This window comes from Poecile atricapillus, chromosome 2 (genome assembly GCF_030490865.1).
Source record: "Poecile atricapillus isolate bPoeAtr1 chromosome 2, bPoeAtr1.hap1, whole genome shotgun sequence".
Lineage (NCBI taxonomy): Eukaryota > Metazoa > Chordata > Aves > Passeriformes > Paridae > Poecile > Poecile atricapillus.
The window spans coordinates 108,425,285-108,452,616 of NC_081250.1; the positions used below are offsets into that span (position 1 = coordinate 108,425,285).

A 27,332-nucleotide genomic window follows, 5' to 3' on the forward strand; every position below is an offset into this window, starting at 1 on the left:
GCCTCCCTGGAAGAAAGGAGAAGTCACAGGTATCTTTAAGAACATAGATGCTTATGCAGGCATTCATTGGGAGCCCTGCCCTCCCCCTCCCCACCCCAATTAGCCTTCAGGCTGGTTGATTAGTTGGCAAACTGTTTGAAAGGGTCAGTCTGTCCAGAACTGGTATTTCCACTCGGGAAACAGCTCAGGCATGTCATATACCTGTGCTTGCCCAGCGCCGTGCTCTCTGGCTGACGGCTGCGATCCCTGTTATTACTTGACACAAGAATGTCAGAGGGGTTTTGTAATCATGTAGGGCAGCCAGCAGTAAAAGTTCTTGCCTGAAACGTGGTATTTTATGGGGCACAACGTAACTGCATGCGCTTTACAGATTTAGTTAGAACGACTTCCAAACTTCAAGCCAATTGCAGAGGTGCAGTGAGTGTTTAATTGAAGTAATTTAGCTCCGGCGCTCAAACACCCGAGAGGAAAGTACTGTTGGAGGGGATGGGGAGCAGGCAGCAGCACGTGCTGGCACACAGCAGAGGGGGCTCCGCAAGGCACACATTAAGGCACAGCTCAGCAGCGTTTTCGACAACACCGTTTTACCTTAAAGAAACACATCTAATGAGTTTGGGCTCATTCCACAGCTAAGCTGCACCTAAACCCGTTTAATTGTGCTCTTACTGTATATTTCACCACTATGGTAACTAATGCAACTAAAGACAATTTGCCTTAAAAAAAAAAAAAAAAAAAAAAAAAGGATGACTGCCAGGAAACAGAGCTATTTTAAATAAACAAATACAAGATGAATGCAATTGCCATATTAACCCTCTTGTTAACTTCTGAAGTTTAAAATTACACCCTCATTACTAGTGTGTAATTGAGTATTCTCCCGGCTGTTTCCTGCATTTGAGGTTATTCAAATAGTTCATTAGCACATCAAGAACACCACACATACTAATGATACCTGATGCCCCTATCTACTATTCTGGCCCGACTTTCATAAGTCACATCTCCTGCAAAAAGAGAAATAAAAGAGGGGGGGAAAGAAATAAAAAAGGAGGAAAAGGGGAGCCCATAGGGCTGAGCTGTCGGTGCTGCCAAGGGGGAGCATGGCAGAACCCAGGCACCATTCAAATCCAACACCCAGGCACACAGTGAGTGGCCACTGGACCGGTGGCAGGGAACGAAGAGATTGCGGGGACAAATAGGTTGGATAACTTATCTATATAAGTTATATATAACGCGTCTGGGCTCTTTGGGTGCCTGAAGAGTGAGCGTGACCCCAAGAGCCACCCCAATGCTGGCAGTGTGCCTCAGTGCCCAGCCTTGGGGGAAGAAAGGAGGGGGGCAGTGCAGACTATGTGGGGCAGGGTGAGGGGTTGCCACTTTTTTTTTTTTTTTCTTTTTCCTTTTTCTTTTTCCGGTTACCTGTGTGGGGGAAACAATAGCAGGTGAAACTACTGTGGGTGAGGTGGTGCTTCTGTGCCCATTTGCTTCGGGGAGGAGGTGAGGCAAGGGGTCATGTTTCACTGAGACCACCACCACGGCTGGCGCAGCGGCATCCAGGGGCTCAGCGGGGCGGCGGCAGAGTCTTTTGGGGGAGGCAGAGGGCCCACAAGCGTCACCGCCGGCCGCAGCCCCTGCTGGGAACACTGCCTCGTAGAGCGCCCGCTTGGCCGGGGCCACTGCGGCCGCTTCTGCTTTCACTGGCGCAGCGTCACCGTCTTTGGGCAGCACATAGGGGTTGGCAGCGGGTGGCCGCGGCCGAGGTCCACCATTGAGGGCGGCAGGGGTGTAGCAGCCCCCGCCAGCGGGGTGGTGGAGGAGGTGGTGGTGGTGGGGAGGGGGGTGGTGGTGGTGGGGTGGCTGCAGTCCTCCCAGCTTGGTGCCAATGCCAGCGATACTGTTGAGGGTGGCAATGGAGACGGCACCAATGCAGTGGTTGGTGTAGGTCTTGGAGAGCTTGGCCGCCTTGGAGAGCATCTGCATGCGGGTACCCAGGAGGTTCTTCCCGATGGCCTTGTTCTCATACCAGGTGATGTCACCCTCGCTGCAGTGGTCCCGCGGGCGCTGGAAGAAGGCCTTGCAGAGGGGGTTGCGCTTGGAGAGGTACTTGACAAAGCTGGCGTAGGGGCAGAACTCTGTGCCAGTCTCATACATGCGAGGCAGGTTCTCCTCGTCACTGCTCTCCGCCCGCTTCTTGCTCCACGAGGACGAGCGCGACTTGTGGTAGGGCCCCAGTGCCTTGAAGTAGACGAACTTGCGTCCGTCCTCATCCACGGCCAGCCCGAACGAGTCCTCCTCCAGCTCCCGCTGGTTCTCCCGGCCCCGGGTGCAGAAGTACATGCAGGTCTCGAACCAGACCTTGTTGAGGAGCCCGAAGGGGCTCTGGGTGCTGAACACGCTGCAAGTGTAGAGCTTGCGGAGGTCGGCGCGGGTGATGGCCTGCTTCTGCACCACCGGCCCGGCGCCCTGCTCCTCCAGCTTGCGGATGACAGCGGCCAGGGTGAGGTTGGCGGCGCGGAGCTCGGGGTCCTTGGTGAGGTCGAGGGTGCGGCAGTAGGGCGGCTCGTTGAGGTAGCGGTTTAGGGAGCTGCGGATGCTGATGAGGGAGGACTTGGAGTAGAGCTGCCCGCTCTTGGAGCGCGCCTCGGCGTAGAAGGAGCGCAGGACCCGGCAGAGCGCCCCCTTGTCCATGGTCTCGAAGTCGGGGCTCTGCGCCTTCTCGCTCAGGTACTCGCGGAAGATGCGCACGGCGTAGCGGGTGGCCAGCCGCGTGTTCTCGCTCAGCCGCGCCCGCTCCGGCCGCTGCAGCAGCAGGGCCGCCTCCAGCTCCGCGTCCTCCGCCGCCCCCCCGGGGCCGCCGCCGCCGCCGCCCCCCGGGGCAGCCGCCGCGGCGCCCCCCGGGGCAGCCCCGACGCCGCTGCTGCCGCCGCCCGGCGTACGGCCCGGGGCGGGCGGCAGCGGCTCCGTCTCCTCCTCGCCGTCCCACTCCAGACCCATCTCCTCTTCCTCCTCCTCCTCGTCCAGCAGCAGCCCCCCATCGGCTCCGTCCTCCTCCTCCTCGTCCCCCGTTATCTGCACCTCCTGGATCTCATCCTCCTCCTCGCCCTCCTCCTCCTCGCCGGCGCTGCAGTAGCGGTGCGGGCGGGGGGCGACGCCGCGGCCGGACGGCCGGTCCCCCGCATTGTTCCCGCCGCCTCCGCCGCGTCCGCCGCCCCCTCCGCCGCCACCGCTCCACTCTCCGCCGCCGCCGCCGCTGCCAGGCATTCTCGCCATATTGCCGTCTCCCTGCCAGTCCTCGGGCAGGGCGCATGCGCTATATTGGACCGCAGCGCTGGAGCGCTTTTGTGTTTTAATGACCTTCAGCTACCGGGAGGCAAAGCCGGGCTCTTAAAGGGGCCGCGCTCCCACTGGCGGCGGCGGGGAAGGGGCGGGAGAGGTTCGGATGGATGGGGAGGAGGCTGAGTCGCGCTGAGGGGGCACCGCGGGGAAAAGGAGCCGTACTTACCGCGCCCGCCGCTCACCTCGGGTCCGTCCCGTCGAGCAGCGCTGATGGGCGCTGGGCGCGGGTGGGGGGACCGCCGGGCAGGTGCGCCCCGGCCCGGAGGATCCCTCGCCACCCCCGGCGCCCGTCCCACCTCCCCATATCCGAAAAAGAAAGCACTCCGCGTATGGAGCGGCTCTTTCGGTAAGAACGGACCGCCACCGAGCTGCTACGACGCCTCGCACCTCCTCGTTCCACAGTAACTTAAACACAGACCAAAACGGAAAGGAAAAAAACCGCAAAGCGAAGAAAAGAAAAGAAAAACCAAACAAAAAACCAAACAAAACCCAAACACACGCACACAAAAGACTCAGCAGCCTGTGCCTGTCCGCAGCACGGCTCAGACCTCGATAGGATGCTGCCGGGAAGCGGGCGGAGGACCCGGCCCCGTTCCCCTCCTGCCGTACTGCCGCGACATCGCCCGCCGCCGACCTCGCACCTTTAGTCGGGTGCCCGGATTTCGGTCGAGGGGCTCGGGAGGAGACGGGCGCTCGGGGCATTGCATCCGTGCGGCTCGGAGTCCGCCCGGGAACAGCCAGCTGGTAGCCGCGGCGCTCGCTCGGCTTGCGGGAGCCCCGGCGAGGCTGGCTGCGGAGAGGGAGCAATAAGGACTCGGGGGCTGACGGGCGCTCCGGGCCGCCCTCTTGCTCGCGGGGGCTGCAGACCTTAGGGCAGCCGGAGGGACCTCGGCCCCCCCGTGCTGCCGCTGCCTCCCATCGCGCCCGCGTTCTTCCTCAGCTACCCTCCTCAGCGACGGAGCAAAAACCCGAGGGGACTCCCGCAGCCGGGGTGCGGAGCCGCCGGACCCAATACGGCCGCTTTGCCTTATTGGCAGAGGGGAGCCCCGGAGCGGCGCAGCGCGGGCGGGGGGCGCGGAGCCCCGGCTCAGCCCTGCCCCCGCCGGCCCGCGCCCCCCGCCCCGTGCGCGCCCGCGGGGCGCTCCGTCCCCGCCCGGCTCTGCCCCGGGAAGGCGGCTGGCTGCACACTGTCTTCCTTACCCTGCCTGCCCGGGAAGGGTCCTTGGCCGGGCTGGGCTCGGGCAGGAGCGAGGGCATAAGCCCACGGCCGCGGTGCGCGGGGAGAGGGAGCCTGTCCCACTCGGGACGGGAGGGGATGAGGTGGGTACCCTGCCGACAGCACCCCCACTGTCCAAACCAAACTGCCCCACAGAACTCGCTCCTCGTGCTATTTGGCGGGGCTATTTCTTTTATTCGGTACGATGAAATAAATATTCATTACGACTGCTGGCTACACCTGAAATTATAGCCCTAATTGCAGAGCTCTTGGCCGGAGTTTACCACATTTGCTGCTTACTCATCCGTAAGAATTGCTCAGCGCCGGGCCCCAGCCGTGGTGGTTCCCTCTGGGGGGGCTCGGTGCCCGTCGGTGCTGGGCAGTGCCGAGCCCCGTGGGGCAGAGACCGACGGCCACGGACGGGGCGGCCCGGACAGCTCCAGCTCTGGCCGTCCGGGGAAACGTGGGATGCCAAAGAAGGGATGTGTAAATTGTTGAGCAAATTAGGCCAATTCGAAATAAATAAGCACTGCGGGAAGAGAGCCTGCCACTCCCGGGAAATAATTGAAGAGAAACCCGGCACTGTTATATTGATGTAAGCCTGGAGTAATTACACGAAGGTCAAAGTTGTTGCACGCACTACAGAAGTTGTGCTCACTGTAGTTCGAGAGCGGATTATGTTCCCTCTTAGGTCGATTGGCACATATATAAAATTCTGTTGTTTTTTTTTCCTATGCACGTAAGAGTACATAAATAAGGGTTTTCTTTCCCTTCTCCTACTTTATCTGTAACCTAATCCTGAAACAAAGTCTCAAAGACCTTCCCATGAGAGGGACCAGATGCTGAAACAGATAGCTAATAGAAACAATACCTTGTTGTGGTTAAAAGCTAAATGTCCCAGACAAACTCCTTTTAAGAGCTATTACAACCCACTCTAGAAGACAGAGAACTGCAGGGCTTGCAGCATGAACTTTTTTTACAGAGATTATTTTTCTTTATTGTTCCTGTAAATGCTAAAAATTACGTGATAGGCATTGACCTTTGATTCTGTCTTAAGATCGTTGAAGCCACTTTTTAAAAAAGACCTTTTCAGAGCCATATGAGTGCAAAAGGTAATTGAATATTTTTTTTTTTTACTGTTTAAAAAAAAGATGAACACCAGGTTGACAGCTTCTGTACTTGGATGTTCATTTAATCACCATTTTCTGATTACAGGAGGTGAACTATGTTGACAGACTTGCAGATGAATATGCAGCCCAGTATATGAATAGTAAGTATAAAGGACATAAAGAACTTGCAGTGAGGTTGGAGGGGAAAAATGTATACGGAGCATCCATATTACACATATCAAGTGGAAGCACCTCAGCAGCCAGGGGGAATTCAGAGAGCAGCAAGTGAGGTGTTCAGAGTGCTGCAGGTGCCCATAACTGGGAAAACACATGCATAAGTTATATACCTGTATAGCCGATATGCATATAGGAAAGTTAATCATATACATATATGTTAACTTACTTATTTGTCTATGTTCCTAAAAATAGCATTAACCTAGTCATTTGTTTTCCAGAAGTTTAAGTCCTATTGTTCAAGCTCTCCAGTTAGATAAGGTAATCGAACTGCATTCCAAAACTGACAGAGTTGCACAAGGTTGTCTAATGTGAGCTGGCATATAACATTAAACTTACATCCACTCCACCCTCAACGTCACTAATCAGAGGTTTATCCTGCTGAGAGCTCTGTGCAGGCATAGACAGCATTCTGCATTCTCCCCTAGGACTCAAGGTTTGAGGCTGATTCTCAAATATGTCCTGTCCGCACTTGGAGAACACATTTTATTGCTGCTGTCAGTAAAGAAGACGTGATACCCACAGAACACTAATAATGGACTGGCCTCACTAAGGATTATCCTTATGAGTATTTGGAGATCAGTTCATATGCCACAGAATGAGCATGCCAGTTTAAAAACCAAAACAACCTTCTCCATGAGTCAGGCGGTTTACAATAAAGGTAGTGCTTGTTACGACATTGGCAAATAGTTTCAGGTCTTTCTTCACTTCTTTTTTAAGCTACTCTTGCCCCTGGCCTCGCTCCTGGCAAGCAGAGAGCTTGCTAGAGCTGTGTTCTTTGACAATCAGCTATTGTGCTAAAGCTTTCCACAGCCCAATTCTCCTTCAGACTAATACAATCTACTTCTCCCGTAACTGCTGTAAGTGGTTATTTCATTTACAGCCACCTAAACCTTCATGCTTTGGTGAGTCTTGGTAGGTGTTTCATCATGAGGCTTCACGAGGAACTAAACTGGAATACCCCCAAAAACCAAGAGGCAAAGAAAAAACATTGGGTCTGTTTGCTTCTTAGGATCCTGTCTAGGCATCTAGAAAAGGTTATTTAAAACACAGCGCTTCAAACAAAGTTGTGGGTCAACCCTAATGCTGGCCACCTGGCATTTTTTTAAGGGAAATAACTTTTCCTCCATGTACACTTTTACTGTTAGTTTAAATACAATAAACATTTTTTTTTTTTTAAATGTCTTAATATGTTTTCTAAACACAAGATGTTTTCACTGTAGAGGCAGGCTATGTGGAAATGGGTATGAGAAATCCATATTGACACTACAGAACTAGAAGGCAAATAACACTTGGGACTCCTGGAAAATTCACTTAGGGAAAAAGCATGTCCTAGAAATCCTTCTCCCACCCAGAAACATGCAGTTTTGAGATAAGCTTTTTTAGCATTTCAGAATTGTCACTTCAAATGCTAATTCTGTTTTTATTTTACTGTGTTATTTTTGTATGTGGTATTTCTACTTGTTTCATTACTTTTTCATACTAGGGACAGCTAATGCTAACGTGTAGTGTGCTATCACAGATTTTAAATCTTCTTTATTTCAATTTTTTTTTCTTTTTCTTTTTTTTTTTTAGCATCTCCCATCTGCGTGGCAATGAAACAGCTACATATAACTCAACAAAGGAGACATTGATTTAGTAAAGTGAGGATGTATCCATCAGCACTAAGTTGCAGCTGTTCTTAATGGATTTTAAAATACAAAAGCTATTTCACCTCTTAGATTGTCATATTATGAAATGTTAGTAATACTTGCGCATATCAAAGCACCAGCTACCACCCAAACCTTGTGAAACGTGAAGGAAGCATCAAGCCAGCCCCCTTGTGAAGCTCCCTGGTGCCAACCAAAAGCCTATTTTCCCAGTATGCTTCTATTTTATTTATTTTTTCCCCACAGATATATTTTGCCGTTACTCACTGCTTGCTTTTTTTTCTTTTTTTTTTTTTTTTCTAAAGCAATATTTTTGTTGCCGAAGCCATGATTTGTTTCCTGATTGCTTTGTTTTCAAAATAAACCAGAGAAAACACGAGTCATCATCTTTGTAAGAAAGCACACATCCAGTGCTTGGCAAATTAAAAGGCAAGACTTCGCAAATCACCTTTATTTTCAGTGTCAAGCAGCTGGAGCATTTTTGCTTCCAAAAATATAGAAGAGCTATGTTGTCAGACAACTTGGAGAGAGGCAGGTAATAAATTGCATTGTGCTGCATAAAGGTTTTAAGGGTCTTTTAAAATGTGCTGCAGGTAAGTTGCCAGGAGATATATTAATGCTTTTATTTAGCTGCATTTCAGTTTGTGTTTGTCTTTGCTTCTCTGGTGTTGAGGGCACTCAGAACAAATTGGCCGGTCTGTGTGGCACAGTGGTACCTGGTTAAAGTTGCATTAGTGGTTGTCTGATTATTTCTATGAACTACTGACAATGAGCAGCCCGGTGTGTTAGTGGCACAAAGTTTACTCTCCGTGGAGGGAGAAAGAGCTCTTTCTATCCAGGCTGGAAATCGGTTAGTTTTTATTTCTTCTCAACAGAGTCCATACATACTACATGAAGGTGAAGGAAATTTAGAAGGACCAAGCCAGTAACTCAAGAAAGGGAGCTCCAAAGAGAGAGATCCCTGTGAAACCCCAAAACTTATAGGTGGTATAGGTCTAAGTACAAGTTTTCACTTCATACTGTGTTTTAAGTACTATGTAATAGAGCATAACTTTATGCTGTATTGGATATGGAGCTCTTGAAATCCTATTTTCTGATCATAATCTTCCAGTAAAAGTTTATTTTGAACTATGAGGTCAGGCTGGAAGTCACACTAGGCTGGATGAGGTCTAGAAATGCAGGGAGGGACAACTAGTTGGTTATATGATAACAAGGTCTGGGTAAGAAAACTCCTTGAGCATTCCTTTAAGAAACAAGGAAAAAAATCCAAAAAAACTGAATCCAAACAAGAATGTAATATCATGAAGAAGTGCACTTTCCAACCTGAATCTGTACCATATGGATTTTATCTCACTTCCTTTTACCATCCCCACTTCACGACCCAAAGTTTCTGTGCTGCCGTGAGGTGTGCTAAGCACTGAATCCCACGCAGGGCCAGAGGTAGAGCTTTACACCTCATGCAACTTATTCATACCAGGTTTTCCTCAGAGCATGGGGTCCTCAAGGGACAAGACCACAGCTGGCCTCCAGCCCAGCATGGAAAAGGGAATCTTCTTTTGACCGCCGACTAGTGACTTAAAAGCCTCTTTATACCATGAATTCACTGCCAATATACTTTTGTTTTGATTTAGTGACTGAAATAAACTGATTATTCCCCTTTTCCATCAGTATTATGTCTGTGTCATCGTGAATTTGGAAATTCCCTTTCAGGTATTTATGTAGCAAAAACCCCAGTACCAATGGTCTGTCTTCTTGGATTTTCCCTTCTCAATTGAGTTATCTCAGCTGGGTTGACACAAACCCAATTTAAGCAACTCTAGAATTGTGTGAGTTCAAAGGAAGCCCACAGAGGGTGTAAACATACTGTTAAACAGTGTCAGAGCCCTGCTCATGCTGTCACCCAGACCCACCTTTCTGCTGCTGTTGAATTTTAAGTTACACTAACTTGTAAAGCAGCATTCAAGTAGAAGAGAATAAATTCATAGGTCATATGAAAAAAGAGTACTGGGATAAAAGAAGTATAGCAATGTTTACTGCCAGACCCCATCACCTCCTTTATCAGCGTAATTTAATTAATACCAAGAAAAAAATGGTAGAACATGTGGCAGAATATTAAAAAGTAAGCAAAGTCCTTTATGTAAAACCACTTGCATTAACTAAGTGTTCCCACTGTATCTGTCTTCAGGTGAAACTGGGGTAAAAGCCTCAGGATACTGTCAGGACTTTCATTTGAGGTTTAAAGCCAGAGGCCATAAAGGACCTTTCAGGTCTCTTTGCAGTTTGCACCTGCATTTTGCTGTATTTTAACTTACAGAGAGTAAAGCCTGGAAAAGCAGAAAACCTGAAATGATTCAGAGAAAATATAAAGAAAATTGATAAAGTTTAGTGAAAAAGACTGGATGTATTGGATGTACTTCTCTTTCTTCAGCATCAGATAATAAAACAGATGAAAAATACCTTCTAGCATCTGGTAAGCATCAATATTTTTTAAGAGTTTGGCATTAAAAAAACCCAACAAACCACTTCTGCAATTGTTGAGAATGCTTAACTGCAAAGCTTTTTTTTCCATCCCTGAATTGTACTGTGCTTTGAATAGCCTTGCTTTTTCTATCCATGAAAGGTTAAGCTGGGCTTGAATCAAAGTTTTCTTATTTGAAGATCAAGGCTAAAACTCAATTTCTTTTTACAGAACAAAAGGTATCATCAAATAAATTAAAATAATCTAAAAAATCCTAGAGCAAAGATTTTGCACATTCATGAACTGAATTATACAACTACAAGCAGGTAGCTATTTGCCAGTTAAGACCCTGCTTTTAGTAGAAATGAGCATTGTTAAAACAAGCAAGAGAAAAATTACAAAGTCTTCCTTTGCCTTGGACAAAACAAGGTCACATTTGCAATTTGTAGTGCTTGATCTCTCCATTAGCAATCTTGGCAAAGGTTTATCGAGTTATTCTGAATAATTTCCTTCAAGTTGTGAGTGTGTCACTTGGTCTATTATGGAGCTGTTCCTTCAGTTTATTTTGTGTTTACCTGTGAGTTGTCACACTTGTTCTTGCTGATCGGTGTCAAAAGGAAAAAAAATAAATAAAGCAAGTGTTTAAAATCAAAGCTTCAGTGTGGAAGGATATAAACTGTGAAATCCAGACCCATTGCTTTCATTCTGGCTTTAGTGATCATAGAAACCTGCTGTAGGGCAGGACTAATCTGCCAGAAAATTATTATTGAGCCCTGGTAACTCAGATATATGTGCAGACTTGAAAACGTTATTCTTTGTGCCAACTCCAGGTCCTACAAGAACCTCACACGGTATCCTCCACCTGGCTCAGAAATACGCTGTGTTCCACTGTAAAGAGGAGGAAATTTGTTAATTCCCAAGCAGCTGCGAACAATTTAATCTCTTTCCAAACAGCCCAGCATCCTATTCCAATTCAGAGTTTCTTGGGGGATGGATAGTTTGAAGAGCTGGTGAGAGATAATAGGGTTTTTCTTTCAAGGCCATTCCTATTGATTTTGCCTCGACAGTAGCATCTTGATAACAGGGTTGCCAAATCTCAGAGCTTCATGATACTTGGTTGGAGTTTCTTCCTCCATATGCTGGAACCGAGAGGTTTAAAATTAGTCTTTGGCAGACAACTTTGAAACCTTGAATTACTGCTCTGTAAATACTTGGAAATCAGGTGGCGAGCCACAGTTTTGTAATTTTAGGAAGAAGAAATCACTGTAAAATATGATTAAGATTTTATTCTGAACGCTGGTGGTTGGAACTCCTGGGATTTCCCAGATAAAATTGCCTCTGAGAACTGAGCTGATGACTTGAATTGGTTTTCTGGATAAGTCTCTAAATTACTGACTTTTTTGCCTCACATATTTCTTAATCAAAAAATCACCATCCAAATCCTACACAAACCATTTTTGCTACCTCTTTGGCAATACGTTTAGAAGAGTCAAAGAACTGCTCACAAAGAACTACTTCAAGAAATTCATACCCAGATTTCTTTGAGTTCTCAGAACCAATAACTTTTTTGTTCTGATTAACAGGAGGTCTCTGCACTCAAAAATGGTTGTATAGGTATTTAAGTCAGCTGTACTTTTTAAACAGGCTTGCACCTGATACAGTTTCCATGGGAGCTGCTTGGTCCTTAGCCATTTACAAACATGTCTGCTTATGTAGATAATTAAATTAGAGTTAGTGAACACAGTGTTCTTCTGAACAGTTGACCTTTGGTCTTTCTGGCACACTGGTAGTAGAGTGAAGGGAAATACATTCTTTCTATGGTTTACATTTTCTGTACCACATTTTTCTTTTCCTTAAGACTAGCTAGATGTGATTTTCTGGGTACATTACCAAAATCTCCTACTATTTCACTGTATTTTCAGCAGTTACCCCTGGATTGTTCTCCACAACTCCAGACAGAGCATTTAATCATCTTAGTTCTTCTATTTTCACTGGAGTTCCCAAATTTTTAAGCTTTTCTTTGGTCCAGCACAATCTATTGGGCTTGGCTTACACGAAAATGTTTCACAGTAGTCTCTAAGAACTAGTTTAATTCAATCAGAAAGTAGTGGAGTTTAAGTACTTAGGAATGTCAGTCATGTCTAAAGTGTAGAGGCAGAATAATAGGAGCTTTGTTTTTAAAGCTAAATGGATCAAAGAATCTGGAACAATTTTCAACATTTTTTTGGGACAGGCACTGTATTTTGCAGGAATATTGAAGGAAGTTGTAGATTCATTTTGTTAACCTATTGCTTCGAATGAGTTTGTCAGATCCCAAATAGGGAGGGACAGGATTTTAGCTACTGAATTCCAGTTTGGCCACTAGTGCCTGGGCTAATTAGGGAGGCGTAGAGAGAGCCCCACACGCAGCTGAATAAACTAGAAAAATCCTGATGTCCTACTGAGGTCAGCAGCATGAATTAGCATCCACAGACAGGAAATCTCTTTGAACCTGCCTGCTTTGCTTCCTGGCTTTCATTGCATCCAAAATCATACAGGGAAATTATTCTGATGCTGTATCATGCCAGAGCCACATGGTGGGCTGCTCATGGGCTAGACTGTCCATCCAGGACTTTTATAATCATTTTCACTTACTGGGCTTGATGAAATTTTGTTGTGCGGAGGATACAAACCCAGAGGCCTTTTGGCTGCTCAACAGAACAAGTTTGACCCTTGCAGGGGTACCTGTCTGCCTGGCTCTTAATCTCTGTGAGGTCCAAGAAGCCTGGTACTATTCTAGGAAGTCATGTTGAGAATTCCAGCCCACTGCAGGAGTACCAGAAATACTCCAAACCACCTCCATGTTGGGGATTTTTTCCAGGCCTTCATTTCTTTATACTTTCTATCCACAAACTGAGCTTCCATGAAGATTCATCCTAGTGCCATGGACAAATGCCACTACCTCCCTTCTCTGTGCTGCTCAAAAGCCCACCTGAGGTGTAGGCAGCTGAATTCTGGTTTTGTTCATGCTCTCTGAAGGACTGCTCCATCTCTTAAGCTTTCTCTAGAGCTGGGTGACTTGATAAAACAACAAATGTACGTAAGTTCAAGACCTTTTCAGTATTTTGGGGTAAATTAGTGGAGCAATATCTGAAAGCTTTTAGCATTTTACCTGCTGGTCAATAGAACAATTTTGAAATAAAGAAATAAGAAAAGTTTTCACTATTTGAAAGCTTCAGAAAAATAAAGCAACATTTTCCAGCATAATTTGAACATAAGCACTGTGGTACTTGTATTAGACAAGTCTCCTCCACACAGTATGTCAGTAATAATACATTTTTTAATGAAAGGTGGCAAATATTGGCCCTACAGTAGTAGTTTCTCAAAGTCCTATGCATAAATGATTATTTTAATAGGCAGTAGGCAAGCTATCACTTGCTTGTATGAAAGATTTATCCTTCATTTTAACCTCAGAGAGAGAATCATTCCTCTCAATTTCTTCTGCTTTGCAGAAAGGACATGAAAGAAACAGAAAATGTTGTGAATGTTCTACAACTTCAACTGGAATAAAAAAATAAACCAAAGCAAAAAAACCACTTCAGCTGAAAACTGACTAATGTAAATAAGGAAACAATCAAAAACAGTTGATAAAACTTCTGTCTTTGATTATAGAATTGTTTGACATAGTGCTAAAAGACTGTATCTCTCAAGTGTGTGTAAAATGTTGCTGAATCACAAAATAGTACACAGAAGTGGGAAAGGATTTTATTGCATTGGCATAACCAGTTTGAAGACACTTGGCTGGATAATGAAGACCTTTATCATGTTCAAAACATGATAAAAAACTTTTATCATGTGGAAATTACCTATTACTATAAAACACCTATTACCTAATCCTGCAAAGTACTTCAAGAAACACTCCAAAAGCAAGAAAAGAGAATCTAAGACCACTTGTTGCACCTGTCCTTTTGCATCCAGCCATGAAGAACATCCTTCTGTTCTGGGCTGACACTGCCTGGGTTGACTCTGTTGAATCTGCCAACAGAATAAGGCTTATCAAAGAGACAGGGGAAAGGAGAATTCAGTCTCAGCTGTTTGCAGTCATCTGAGAGCTTCTGGTGATCCATGCCACTCTGTTTGTGCTCACTGCAAAATGCATACACCTTGGGGGAAAATATTAGTAATCTGGGCACAAGAGCTAAAAACTTTCCGGTAGAATAATCTGAATCACATATTTGGCTTCATTTCCTCATGGAAGATATAGAAAGTCCGCTTGCTCACTGAAATCAGCCATCATTCAACTAACTATTATATTTTTAAAGGACATTCTCAGTAGACTGCAAGGATGCCAAGAATGCTGCTGTACCCTAATGAGACATGTGAGACCTTAAAGTTGATACAGAGCTCAGGGTCATGAAGATTTTCTAGGAGGTATCGGGAGCTCTAGAAAATCACATCAGGAAAATTAGCAATGTTGAGGGGAGCTCTTCTTGGATTCATGACAACTAGTCTGACCCATGGTAACTTGCAAAGTCATAACAGAGAGAAGTAAAATTTCACCATGGACATTCCTCTCAAGTAAAGACCTCCCCCACCCCGCCAAAAAACCCCAACCAAACCCTACAGGAATCCAAACCAAACAGATGGCTCTTTCCTCCATTAGCATCCTGTCTTGCTCCTTTTGAACCACTGCCACTGCTGTATCAGCGAGGATTTGATACTGGGATAGCAAGGCTGGGCTGAGTTAACCAAGCCACGTAAGATGGAGCAACAGGGAACAACAGGAAAAGGTGGGGGGATGGAGTTGTACTACAAAAGGATATGAAATAGTTCTAAAATTACTTCCACTCAGGTTGTACTTTCCTCTATCAATCCCTATGTGCCCTCTAAGTTTGTCGGCAAGTAGCCAAACCTTTAGAGCCCTAAAGCTATCCTATTGTCAAACTGTCTACAATTCTAAATTTCACTTAGAGGAGCATTTCACAGAGGAAGATGTGGTCTGATAGCCTGCAGTTTTTCCCATCAGGAGACACAGTGGATAGAAAGAGTCACTGTAGGAGCATTTCTGTAGCCCTGATCCATTTATGTTCCTTTGGCATATGCAGGCATATTCATGAGCTCTATGTCCAGAACAGGTGAATTATTCTCAGCGGCACAACTAAATTTGAACTCTGTTGTCCTAGTGGAAGGCAGCGGTGGACAGGATTTAGGGCAAGAGCACAGAAAAGATAGGGGGCAGATCTAAAGGAGACATAAAAGAATGCTGTAGAACTAGACTTCCTTCATCCCACAGCTGACAAGAGGTGGGATTTGCCTCTTTTCGCTCCCAGCAGTGACTCTGCCTTGGTGAAGGCAGCAGCAGGAGCAAGTCTCATTTTCTAGGGCTCTGGCACAGATGACGTAGACTTGGGACCAGAGCTGATTTGTTCCTCAAGGCAACCTGCTGCCCTCAGCAGATTCTGTGTTGCTAGAGCCTGAGGTCAGCTCTGTTCAAAACCTCCAACAACCTTCTTTCAACAAAAACTTCTGCAGTCACAGGCGAATTCTAAGTAAATTTGCTGTGCAAGAGGAGTTTTCTCCTGGGACACCTGGTAAGGAGTCCAGACAGTGGTGCCAAGCAGCACATATCTTGCAGTTACCTTCATCAGACAGGACCACTTCATCCCAAAGGTGAGTGAAAGTGAGCAAAAAGTGGCATTTTAAGGCACACCAAAAGTTCTCTCATTTGCCATTTTCACAGTTCTCAAAATAAAATAGTTTCTCTTTGCTCACTCCAGTTGAAAGAAACTAGAAATATAATTTTGATGCCACCGCCAACAGTCCAGCCTTGAGCTGGTAAATCTAGATGATAATTATTCTTAGCCTGGGACTCTTCTTTCTTATTCTTCTAAGATGAACTCCTCAGTTTTTCCCCTCTTCCTCATGCATCACACCCAGGTAACTGAAATGCTACACATCAGTCCCAGCTTGGACAGTGCTTCCCTTCCTGATTCATCCTCTGCTCTCTCCAAATCATCTGCTTTCTCCCATGTCCCTTCACCACCTATTTTTCCTCTGGGAATAGACAGAATTACACACCCATCTGCTTCAACTGTTTCCTATGTTTCTGCTAGGAGAGATTGGGAAGATGAAAGACAGGGAAAAGTGGTGCAGAAAATACACTGAACTGGTATGTGAAGCTACACTGAACATGCCTTCTACAATCTCCTCCTTCTGCTTTATCTCTTCTTCGCAATCCTGTGGAAACCAGGAGGAAATCAGGAGGAAAAAAACCCACTTCATGGCTGTCAGCTTCAAAGCAGGAGAAAAGAAAAACCCCTTCCTCTCTGAGCTGTGATTACATCTCATGATAGATGACTTCCCACACTTCTTTGGGAGATCCCTGGCTGCTTTCTTGTTCCTATGGGGAAACAAACAGCTGAACAAACAACAGTAATATCTGTGGGAAAGACAGTATGATTCTACCCCTCTTTTCCCAAGTTTCTTCATTTTCCTATAATCCTGCCTGCCTCCTCAGGAGGTTCCAGCTCCTCACCTTGGCACATGGTGCCCAGCCATTGTGATGCTGTACTCAAGGTGGCACCAAGCACTGCAGTCCTGCCAGGACTGTTGTCCCTAGCCATGTGTGGGGGAATCTCTGTGCTTTCAGCCACGTGTCCTTGCTGGTGTTTGGGTAAAACCGTGCCCAGCGCTTGCTAATCTCTAGTATTCATGACCACATGATGTTCCAAAACAAAGCATGAAGAAAGAGATGAAGCCTGGATTATTTTTTAAACAGTGTATTTGGGAGTAGACACTTTACTTCTGTGTTAGAGTTTTCAGACTGCAATAATTTTCATGTCCTGTTCTACCTTTCCCTACTCTTACTGCCTTATCCGTTTATCCTCCACTTCAAACATAAAGGCTAAGTATCCTCCATCCCAAACATAAAGGATAAGGATGATTGTTTTTCTCCTTTTAAATCCAGGAATCTCTTTAATCCTGGATGTGAGACAATGGGAAACATACTAAGAGGTGAGAGGAGAGGCTTGGCAATGCAAGAGAGAATGCAATAAACCAGTTATTTCTTTTCCAATCGTTAAACTCCACACCCTAGAGTTACTGGTCTTTATGGCAGCCTGGTCAAATAGAAAAAGATGCAGAAAAACAGAGGAGAAAGGTCCTATGTTTCCAAACTGATGCATGGACAAGGTGCCAAATGGTTGCATTTCATTCATTTGCCACAAACTGGGTTAGCTTTGAGCTTGAAGGAGAGAGAATAGCAGGTTTTTAAGTACTGCTTCTGGGTCTGGCATCAACATTTCTGTTGCCATAATGAGTCAGACATCAGAGGCAATACACATGAAAGGATGCAGGCCAATGCCTAGGCAAACAGAAGTGGGAAAGCAGAACTGAAAAATAAGCGCACGTGTCAGGGAAGAAGGACTCTATCCTCACAAAACTTTTGAAATTATAATCTAAAATTCCCTTATTTTATCAAATAAATGCACTTCAAAATAAACCCACTAACACCACCACAATACAAAAACCCCTCTAGAATTCTGGGCAAGGTTAATCTGCCAGAAGCAGAGTTTGTTCTGTTAATTGCCATTTGCCATGTATCAATGCCACAGTCCCCAAATGCTCTTGCACATTTCCCATCAGGCAAGCACACACACAATTAAGAACATTTGAGCAGTCATCCTTGGAACTGTGAAAAACATTAATCCTTAAATGAAGGGAAAACAGTCTTCTGAGCCACAGAAACCATGGCCTCAGATGCTCCTTCCCTTTGCCTTTAGCCAGGGCTCCTGAAGGGCTGTTGGATGATTATGGGTAGATAACTGGCTCTGGCGACCGACTATGGGGTGGGAAAGTGCATTGATGGAAAACATTTCAAACTCTGATTTGCACCCATACCTGGGGGCTTCAGAGCAGTGCAGAGACACATATTTGGCACTTTTCAGCTGTCAAGTAACTCTCTCAATTGCTCTCTTATGCCTCACATTTCCATTGTCTTTTCTTCCTCCTTTCTTTTTCAGACCATCTTTTCCTCTCTGACTCCTCTTTCATCTTGTATCATCATTACCTAGAGAGTTGATATGTGGTGCTCTTCTTTACTCTTCCTTGTTGTCTCCAACACTTTATCATCAAACATAATTGTCACAAAGAAAATATTTATTCCAAGAAGTTTCAGTGATCTGTTAACCAACTAGTACAGAATAATCAACTACAGAACTCTAAAAGATCTCCCATGTCCCTTCTTGTCCTCTATTACTAGGCTTCCTTTACTATATCAGGACTTGTCTGTTGACAATTTTACTAATGTGACTTATTAATGGGGAAATTTTCATTTTATTTTGACCAACAATTGTACTGCTAGAGTCTCATCACTGTTAGCACAGTTGCATTGATGTGAAGATACAAGTGGGCATCACCTCTTTAGTCTTGGATAGATCATGGAAACTGCTTTCCATCTTGGGAATCAGAGCTGCAAAATTTCGTCTTGCAAAATTATGCAGCATAACAAACCCCTACTAAAGCACACAGAATTAAATAACCATGTATACCCTCTGGTATTACCCTCTTCAATAGCCCTCTGGTAGCTCCATTGCTACAGTGTTAGATGGTGTTGATGTGATACAAGCCAAAATGGTGAGGTCACTGCTCCAATAGGAACACTGTAATGAGGTCCAATATCCACAAAGAACTTGCACTCACATGCTATTGTTCTGGAGTCAGTTAATAATTAACATGGATTAACTCCTTGTGCCTTATGGACATATCAGGGTTTCTCAAAAACATAAGGATACACAGAGACACTGTGAGGATTTTGGAATAGATTCTATTCTTTAAGATTACGTAGTGTTGGAAAGCAAAGGTCTTAGAGAATATTAAAAACATGTTGAATTCCTGACTGCTGCCAAGAATCAGCCATCATTTTACATGTAGTACCTTGGTATTTCAGGCCATGCCTGCCTTGTGTGATCCCACGCATGTGCTGAAAATAAAGAGAACGTGATAAGGCAGCAGAAACATGATTAAGCTTTGATCTGAAAAGGGATCCTGATTCTCTTATGTTGCTGAGAGTTTGTGGGCACCAAAGAGAATATGTTAAGTTTGCTCAGCAAACTATAAGTGTGACATTAATTCAAGTTACCCAACACTAGAGACCTCCATACAGCCACAGCTAAAATAAATCTGTTTCCCCACTAATTAGCTTAAAGCCGCATAGCTATGTTGCTTCTCCTACTGCCACATTTTCTTTTGCACTTAATGATCTAATCACATTCTCCTTCTTCTACAGGGCCTTGCCTCATTCAGTGCCCAGGATGGATGCGACTCATTGAATAGGCATCTGTAGTCCGACAGTTTGTCTCAAATTTGCCTGGAGCTGAAGATACATCCTTTGATTATATCCCTGGCTCTGCTGCAAAGTTTCTGCAATAGGGTACTGGACTAGTCACTTAAACCAAACAGAGTGGGCACAAAAACCCTCTTCCTTTTTTTGATGTGGGTGTCTGACTGCAATGACTTGAGATCTCATTTGTGAAAGAGCTAAGTGCTCATTACATGCAACTGGGGCAGAATGCTGCAAAATGCTAAATACTCTGCAAAAGAGACACTCAAAGATTCAAGATTAAATCTAGTAAGACAGTGTCATCCATGATCTCCCTGGACTGTCGCCCTGAAAATTAAGCCTACTGATAATGTTTTCATAATTTTAGTTACTTTCTCATGAAAGTCCTGTAAACATAAGTTGTTTATTACATTCCTTCAAAGAAACATCTTTTGATGGACGTTTCTTATGACCAGTGTGCTTGGGAAGGTGGTAGCTTAATTATCCAATCCCTGGTCATTGACAAGAATCTATAAATACTGGAGTATTTTAGTATTTATAGAAAATGTATAGAAAATAAAGTCACTGGTTTTTGTTCTGACGCTGAGAGTGGTGGTGTGAATCATTTTGTGTCCTTTAGTGACAGACTCCCTTTCCTGTATCCAAAATACTTCTTCCAGTATGACAGTAACAAGTATATATCTGGGAAATGGTAGTTTTGAGGTTTCAAATCCCCATTAGGACAAAAGGAAAACCATTCTCAGGTCTGAAGGGTGGACCTCTGTCTCATACAGGTTCCAGGTGTTACGGCTCTCCTACGTAGTTGCTCAAATCAGCAGAATTTTGGTACTTCTAGATCATTTATCTACTCAGTTTAACCAAGAAGGTTTTGACCTACATGATTTAATAATCAAAACTGAAAAATTCCAGCAAAAAGCTTCATTTTTGAGAGACCTTTTCTTGCTGGACAACTGTTTTGTATACATTTCCTGTCTGAACTGCTGAGACTATGGCAGGACTGGGATGAGTATGCCAGTCCCACTGTACAAGTTTTTGTTTGCAAGAGCTGTTGCCCTGGGAGAAGTCAAACTAGGCTTGCAAAGGCATGTCTGAAGTTCATCTGAACTCTTCTGTACTAACTACAGATGCTCCACAGTTCCAGGGGAGCTCTCCTGGCTCAAGTCATCATACCATGCTACAGACACGGAGGGTAACCTATTTCCTTGGTAAGCTCAGTAACTCTGGGCCATCCATCCAACCTCAAGGCCCTCAGGTTTGCCCAGAAGGCTACACTGCTTCAGGCTTAAAGTAGTCAATGGATACAACATTCCATAAACCATTTGAATGAAGCTGGCACCTATGTAAATGCCAAAGCTTTATACCTTCTTCATGTACATACATCCCTATCCACACCACACCTGAATCTCTCCATCTTTGGGAGAAGACAGTGTCTAAGAAGAGAGATCACATATCCTTCAAGTCTGACCTCCAAGGACAGCAAGGAGCATCTGAAGCAGCCCTATTTACTAGGCACTACAAAAGCAGGTGTAACCAAAGCTGTTCCAAGGAGAGAAGACACTCACCTCATCCCTCTTGGACTCCAGCCAGGTATTTCTATATCCTTTTCCAGCAAACCCTCCCACTTTTAGAAGACAACAAAATTTAGGCAAGATTACTAAAAGAGATGGAAAGATTTCAGGAGCCTGTGGCAGCAACTACAGCCTTTGCTGTCTGGGTTCTGTGCACATCACTTCTAACAGGGATCAGTGCAACCTGGCATTTAAATAATACTACTGTGGGAGCGGTTCTTTTCTGCAGCATGCTACAGTTTCTTGTGCAGTGTCAAATTTGGGATCATTTTGACATCTGGTCTGTGGCACTCATCCATCTGTTGTAACTGAGTAGGTGTTGGGTGGGGTTGGCAGGAGAGACTTGTTTAAATGTTTGTTTTCATCCTGTAGAGGAACGGCAGAGCCAGTTCAGTAATTAATTAAATACTCATCTTAAAAAAAAAAAAGAAAAAAAAAAAAAGAAAAAAAAAAGAAAAATGTGTGTGCTAATATTCTAAAGAAATGGTAAATAAGGCACTTCTCACTGTAGAAATGTGGCAACATTGCTCCCATTTCTACTTGGTTCCATTTGTTTTAGTATGCCTTCCTCATTGGGCTGGCACTCTGGTTTCAATTTCTGACTCAGCCAATTGCCTCCTGGCTGAATTTGGATAGGTCACTCCATCTTCTGTGCAGCAGTTCCCCTCTCTGGAAAATGCATCCAAAGTAAAACACCTCTTTTTTATAAACTTTGAAATCTGATAAAAAATGCAACAGGATAGGTGGCCAATATAATTACAATACCATTATATTAATTTGTGGTTATTCTATTCAAATAATCATAATTTTAAATTAACCTTCGCTGTCATCTGCTCATAGCGAAATAAAGGATCTGAGCGCAGTGAAAACAAATCCACAACTTCTATGGCTGACTCTTTGTGTCTTTTGGGAACTTGTTTCTCTCATTTCACTCAGAACAGAGCACAAAATACTTCTCCTTGTTTAACTGCCTGCTCTTAATCTCCCCACCATTCACAAATGCACGGTGCACTGAGCAGCCGTGTCCTTCCCTGTGAGTGATTAGGGAATGTTCCACCCGCTCTGTTTTAACTTCGGGACAGACCTTGGTGTTCATTTCTTTGCCTTAGAACAGTGACTCCTGCTGTTGTGTTTGCCAGTCTGCACTGGGTTGTGCTTTCTATTTAGCAATCACTTTTACCCTGCTCTGTGATCAGTTTATGGACTGAAGAAGTTATTGATAACACTTGAAAATGCCTTCAGTAGAATATCTATTTGCAAATGTACTAGATAAGCAAACAGGGGAACTCCCTATGCATAGCTAAATACAGTCATTTTTGTCCAGCGTGTCTAATCCTGTGAGGTTCTGATCCCCTGCACAAAACACTGGCACAGGCAGTGATGCTCGAAGCAGCTTGCAAATTGCTATTTTGTGACTGGCAGATATGAATGCCACATTCATTAATCCCAGAATATATTTAAAGATGTGCACTGAGCTATGGAGGTTACACAGTCTGTGCTTGTGAATGGAAAACTGTGAGATGGGGCTTTTCACTTTCCTCCTTCCCCTTGTCATGTGCACACAGCAAGAGGTGTAAGCCTAGGAGTCTCTGTAAAAGAGTTTGTGGGAAGGCATTGGATATTGAATGCTTTGTATTTTCTGGTGGCCTCTAAAGCCTGGAATCTCAGCACTCTCAGAGCTTAGCAATTTTGCACCTAAGATTATCAGTCCTGTTATAAAAAAACAAAAGTCAGATCCTGGGCTTTCAAATGAAGTTTCTTCTAAAATACTGTTAGGGAAAATCAGAAGTATCCACTGGGGACACTGATTAAGAAGAACAAAATGCAATCTCCTTTTTTTTTGTTTTGTTTTGTTTTGTTTTGTTTTAGATAATAAAAAATTCAGTGTTGGTGATATCACCCTGAAGGTATCTACCATTTTACCTGTAATGTTACTCTTTACCAGGGAAAGGTGGAGGAATTAAATGGATTTTATTTGCAGATCAGGTTAGGCAGAGAGGTTTCATATGATTATTTCTTAGCTTGCAGACTAAAGCATGTACTGTATGTTGGAACTAAATTCATCCTCCATTTCTCTACTGTGATTTGTGTCATAATAAACTTTAAGTTTCTTTTCTAAATTATTTTTCTCTCTGTAATTTCTTCTGGTGACTCCTGGACCCTGAAGTGCCACTAGCTGCAAAATTACAGATAGGAGTATTTTGAACTTCAGTCATTCACAAGAAATTCATAATCCTGACATCCCACAAATACTGTATTTGGTGTGAGATGAAAGGAAGTTATTCACTGCTTTAATCATATCTTATTCATTTCTGTAAAAGAGGATTTCTCTTTATTCAAGCATCTCTCCATTTCTTTTTTGCCCACTCCAAGACTGACAAAATTTCAAATAATTCATAACAAACTGAACATTTTTTCAGCAGAACATGATCATTGCAGGAGCAAGAGAAGGAAAATGAACAAGAGCAGTGAAAGGAACCTTTGGATTACAAAATTTAGTAATTTTTATAGAAAAAAAAATATGAAGTCTCCAGTACAGTTCTGCTTAAGGCTGGACCACAGCTTTGTTGTAAGGCACTAAGTCCCATTTTTGTACAGTCTTCTCTTCTGTCTCTCTCCCAAGGACCAGTCCCAGGTGAACCTCACTGTACCAGCCCAAGCTGAGCTGAATGATATTTGCTGTCATTTATAGAATCTTCAAATAATAGAATAGTTTGGGTTGGAAGGGACCATTAAAGGTCATCTAGTTCAACCTGCACCAGGGAGTTTCCATTTAGTATCAAAATATAATTCCTTTTATCAGCTTTAGACTTTCTGGCTTTATGTTTCCTTTTGCATTTCTGATCTTTGTGAGATCATTTCCCAGGCTGGTTCAGTATGCAAAGGCAGGGAAATAAACATGGAAATAGGCAGGAATGATGCTGCAGCCAGTTCTAACCAATAATTTGGAAAATAATTTAGAAAACCAGGAATAACACTGTTTTGGTTTTTTTTTTTTTTCACAAACTAACACTGCTACACACAAAAAAACCCCCTAATATTATGGCAGAGCAAAATGAAAGATTCATTGATTTTCCCAGTTGTATTAATTATATAATTTACTTTTATGATATGTTCTGTCTCTTCTCTTAACAGACCAGCTCTTTTGGTGCATTTTGGGTCTGTTCTGTGTTTAACTCTTGTTTAACAGGGTGACCAAAACAGGTCAATCTGATGGGGAATCTGGCTGCCTTAGGGGAGCCCCCTCTCACTGCCCTCCAGGTTCTGGTGCTGCCTGAAGCATCTCCAGCTTTGCCTTCAGGCAACCGAGCACCACAGTCTGCCCCTTCCACTGCTGCTCTGCTCTTACATGACAAAGAAAATAAGAGGGTTTAAAAGGTTTTTCATAACCTGAGAATGTTTTCAGAGAACATAAAATATTTCCTCTCATATTTGGCACTTTCCGTGTTGGCAAAGCAATAAAATTAATGTCACCGTCCTCATCTCAGTTTATTTGGGCCCCCAAGTTTTTCAGAGTTGTCTTGCCCTGGGTGACCAAGGGGTCAGATAATTTCCCCAATGTTGTCATCTTTATATGTCCCACCTTATTGTTGTGATAATTTGTCAAAGGATTCTACTGCCTTCCTTGCCGACCTTTCATTCTTCATTCCTGCAACACCTGCTTTGTTTTGTAAAACAAATCTAGGGCACAATTTCTCATCTCACTTCATGATTACTAGATTTTCTTAACAACATCTTCTGAGATAAATTATCAAAGACTTTCTGAAATTTCCTTAAAAATTTATATTAAATGGTTCTGCCTAATCACTGAGATCTCCAAGATTTTTTTAGGAAGTTATAAAAGGCAAGTTTCACTGTTACTGGATCAGCCATGCTTAGCATTAAGCATATTTTTTAGTTTGCTAACTTATATTTCAACATTTCTTTCATTTCCATTTGGTTGAGATGATCTTGATTTTAAAATAAAATACATGCAACGTTCCATTGCTTTGGTATAGCAGAATAGCCTATTTTTAAGGGAAACTTGCATGATTTTGTTAACAGCTATCAGTCTTGATTGATGCCATCTGCTCTGGGAGGTTTGTTACTTTAGCATGTCAATCCTGCAGTTTCTCTTCTGATACCTCAGTGTTTGACAGGCACCCATCTACAGTAATTAAATAGAATATCTAGAGACTGACTGTATTTTCAATCGGTAAAGACTGATGGGAGGATATTATGTAGCCTCTATAATTGTATCTTGTCATTTTTAACTGCCCCTTTGATCCAGCAAATTCACTAATTCTGTTTTAGATATTTAAATTTCTCGTTTGTTTGTAGAATTGTGTCTCTTTGCATTTGAAATATCCTCGTTTCCTTTGTCTTTCATTTTCTCTTGCCAGTTTACGTTTCTGTCTTTTGGGTTAGCCAGGGCTACATTTCCTTTTCCTGAAGGTTACCTGTTTGGTTCATCATGCTGTGTTTGTTTTTTCTAGCCTTCCTGCTTCCTTTTTGGTTTCGGGGTATGCATACCTTCTGTGATGCAATTATGGTATGCTTAAGTAGTTCCATGTTGAGGGTAAAGACTGTAATGCCTTCACTTCTGACTCGTTCTCTGCACTTCTTTCCAACCCTCTCCTCCCTCCAAAAACAAGAAATTTAAAGGATCATATTTTAATTGCAGTGCAGTTTAAGTGTTACATTGTTATCACTCCTCTATCTGCACCCCAGGAGGCTTTATATGATGTTTTGTATTTCTTGTGTTTCACCAGGGTGGGGAGGTAATTGTGTATTAGCTTCTTTATTTAGGACTGGCCCAGACCCAAGCCTCTACACTTCTAGAAAACTGCATGAAGTGTGGTTCTGACACAAACAAGCAACAAATACAATTTCAAATAAAGGTCCTGCCAAGGCACTTTGAAAGGAAATGATAAATTCATATTGGTTAGACCATTTGATGCTGGAGCAGGCTTCAGTGAGTTCAAGGGCACTAGCAGGGCTTTGGAAAAAAGCTGGGCTTCTTATCAGGCTGGTTCTCTCCAGAAAGGTAAGAGTTGCTTTGTTTTTTTTACACCATGATCCTGTTTAACCATGTTTGCTAAACAAGAAACTGGGAAAAAAGAGTAAAAAAAAAAAAATAAAAAAATCCTGGTATAAGACCAAGAGACACACATGCTTTGTTTTAGCATCTCTCTGCCATGGTAGGACAAACTGCTTTAATCAGTTTCAAAAGCCATGCACAGCTCTGGAACCCAGAGGAAAAATAGAGGCATTTAAAGGAAAATGCCCAGAGCACTGAGAAGGGGAGGAAAGAGGATCAAGGAGGAAAAAAAATGAGATTTTGCCTTCTGCTCACACACTGACAGGAGGAATATGATCTGTATAGGAAGTAAAAATTAGGGAAGGGTCAGGCAAAGCTCTGAAGATGAACAAATGGTTTGCATGCAGAGCCTGGCTATAAATGACACCAGGTCACTGGACTGCAAAGATGCCACCAAATCCACACAGGTCCAGCTTAGACTGGGGGACCTGGGAGTGTTCCAAGTCTGGATGACTGACCCAGTTCCATCCCAGTTCCCTTCCCTGCGAGTGAGCATGGCAGCCAGGAGGGAACTGTGGACCCTTCAAGCCACATGGCCAGTTTGGGTGTCTCAGCAGGGCATAAATAGAATATCGGTGGAGGCCACTCCAGAGAGAGCATCATCGACTTGAGCACAGTGGGGTGGGGCCTGTTTAGCTGTGGCTACCTGAAATCAACGGGAAAAGTCTCCTTCCTGATCGAAGTGCAGGACTGGCACCTTTACAGAGAGGAAGCAGCAATCCCACCTTCATATTAAGTTCTCTATGGCCATGGCAGTAAGGCAACATTACATTCACTGGAATTCAGCTTTGAAAGTTGTTGCATAAATGAAAATAATAGCCACCATACTTTTTAGGAAAAAATAAAAGAAGAATTTTTTTTTTTTTAACTGACCCTTGGCAGCCTGTTTAAAAGAGCTTGAAACTATCTGAACTACACAAGGAAAAAAAAAAAAAAAAGAAAAGAAAAAAAAGAAAGAAAAACATGCCCACAAGGGCTGAAAAATCACTTCAGTAATACATGGCTTTTAACTTTACATCAGAAAATGTTTGGCAGGCATAATTTTAAAGTGTTAGGAAAATGTGTGTGATGACTGCTTGGGTGAAAGAGCAAATGTAGTCCACCGTGAGATTTATCAAATGTTCACATAAGCAATCAGAATCTGGCAGGGCCAGCTGCCCATGTAGAGGGGCAAAGAGGATTACAGCTCTAAACTTTGAAAATGTAATGAGGCCCACTGACTTCTCAAAGGAAATTTCTTTGAGCATGTTCATGTGTCATGGGAATGCTAGTGAACAGAAGGCTATGACAAAATGCCAGCTATAAGGCATAAGGGAGACAAAGCACTCCAAACCCCACCAAAATCCAAACTACCCTTTTTCTCTATTAA

General features: G+C 43.8%; 1 protein-coding gene and 1 long non-coding RNA gene across 9 annotated transcripts in view; one reads left to right on the forward strand and one right to left on the reverse strand.

Annotated features, from left to right (window-relative positions):
• Positions 1 to 27,332, reverse strand: part of KCTD1 (potassium channel tetramerization domain containing 1) — a 100,228-nt gene that overhangs the window by 63,171 nt on the left and 9,725 nt on the right. For 2 of the 8 annotated variants that reach the window (XM_058832764.1, XM_058832762.1), the window contains exon 1: positions 3,834 to 4,021. The exons of 2 other annotated variants lie outside the window; for them this stretch is intronic. Coding sequence is in view for 3 of the 6 variants with exons in the window: in XM_058832760.1 (XP_058688743.1) it covers positions 1,414 to 3,264 (1,851 nt within the window). In the remaining 3 variants the exon portion in view is untranslated. Of the gene's footprint in view, positions 1 to 1,413; positions 3,355 to 3,496; positions 4,452 to 27,332 lie in introns of those variants that run through there. 4 more of the 8 variants (XM_058832760.1, XM_058832759.1, XM_058832761.1 and 1 more) reach the window with 4 other exon arrangements.
• On the forward strand, positions 2,362 to 8,405 carry LOC131576261 (uncharacterized). The gene is made up of 3 exons (XR_009276945.1): positions 2,362 to 2,491; positions 5,762 to 5,816; positions 7,465 to 8,405. It is a non-coding gene; the product is annotated as an uncharacterized LOC131576261 (long non-coding RNA).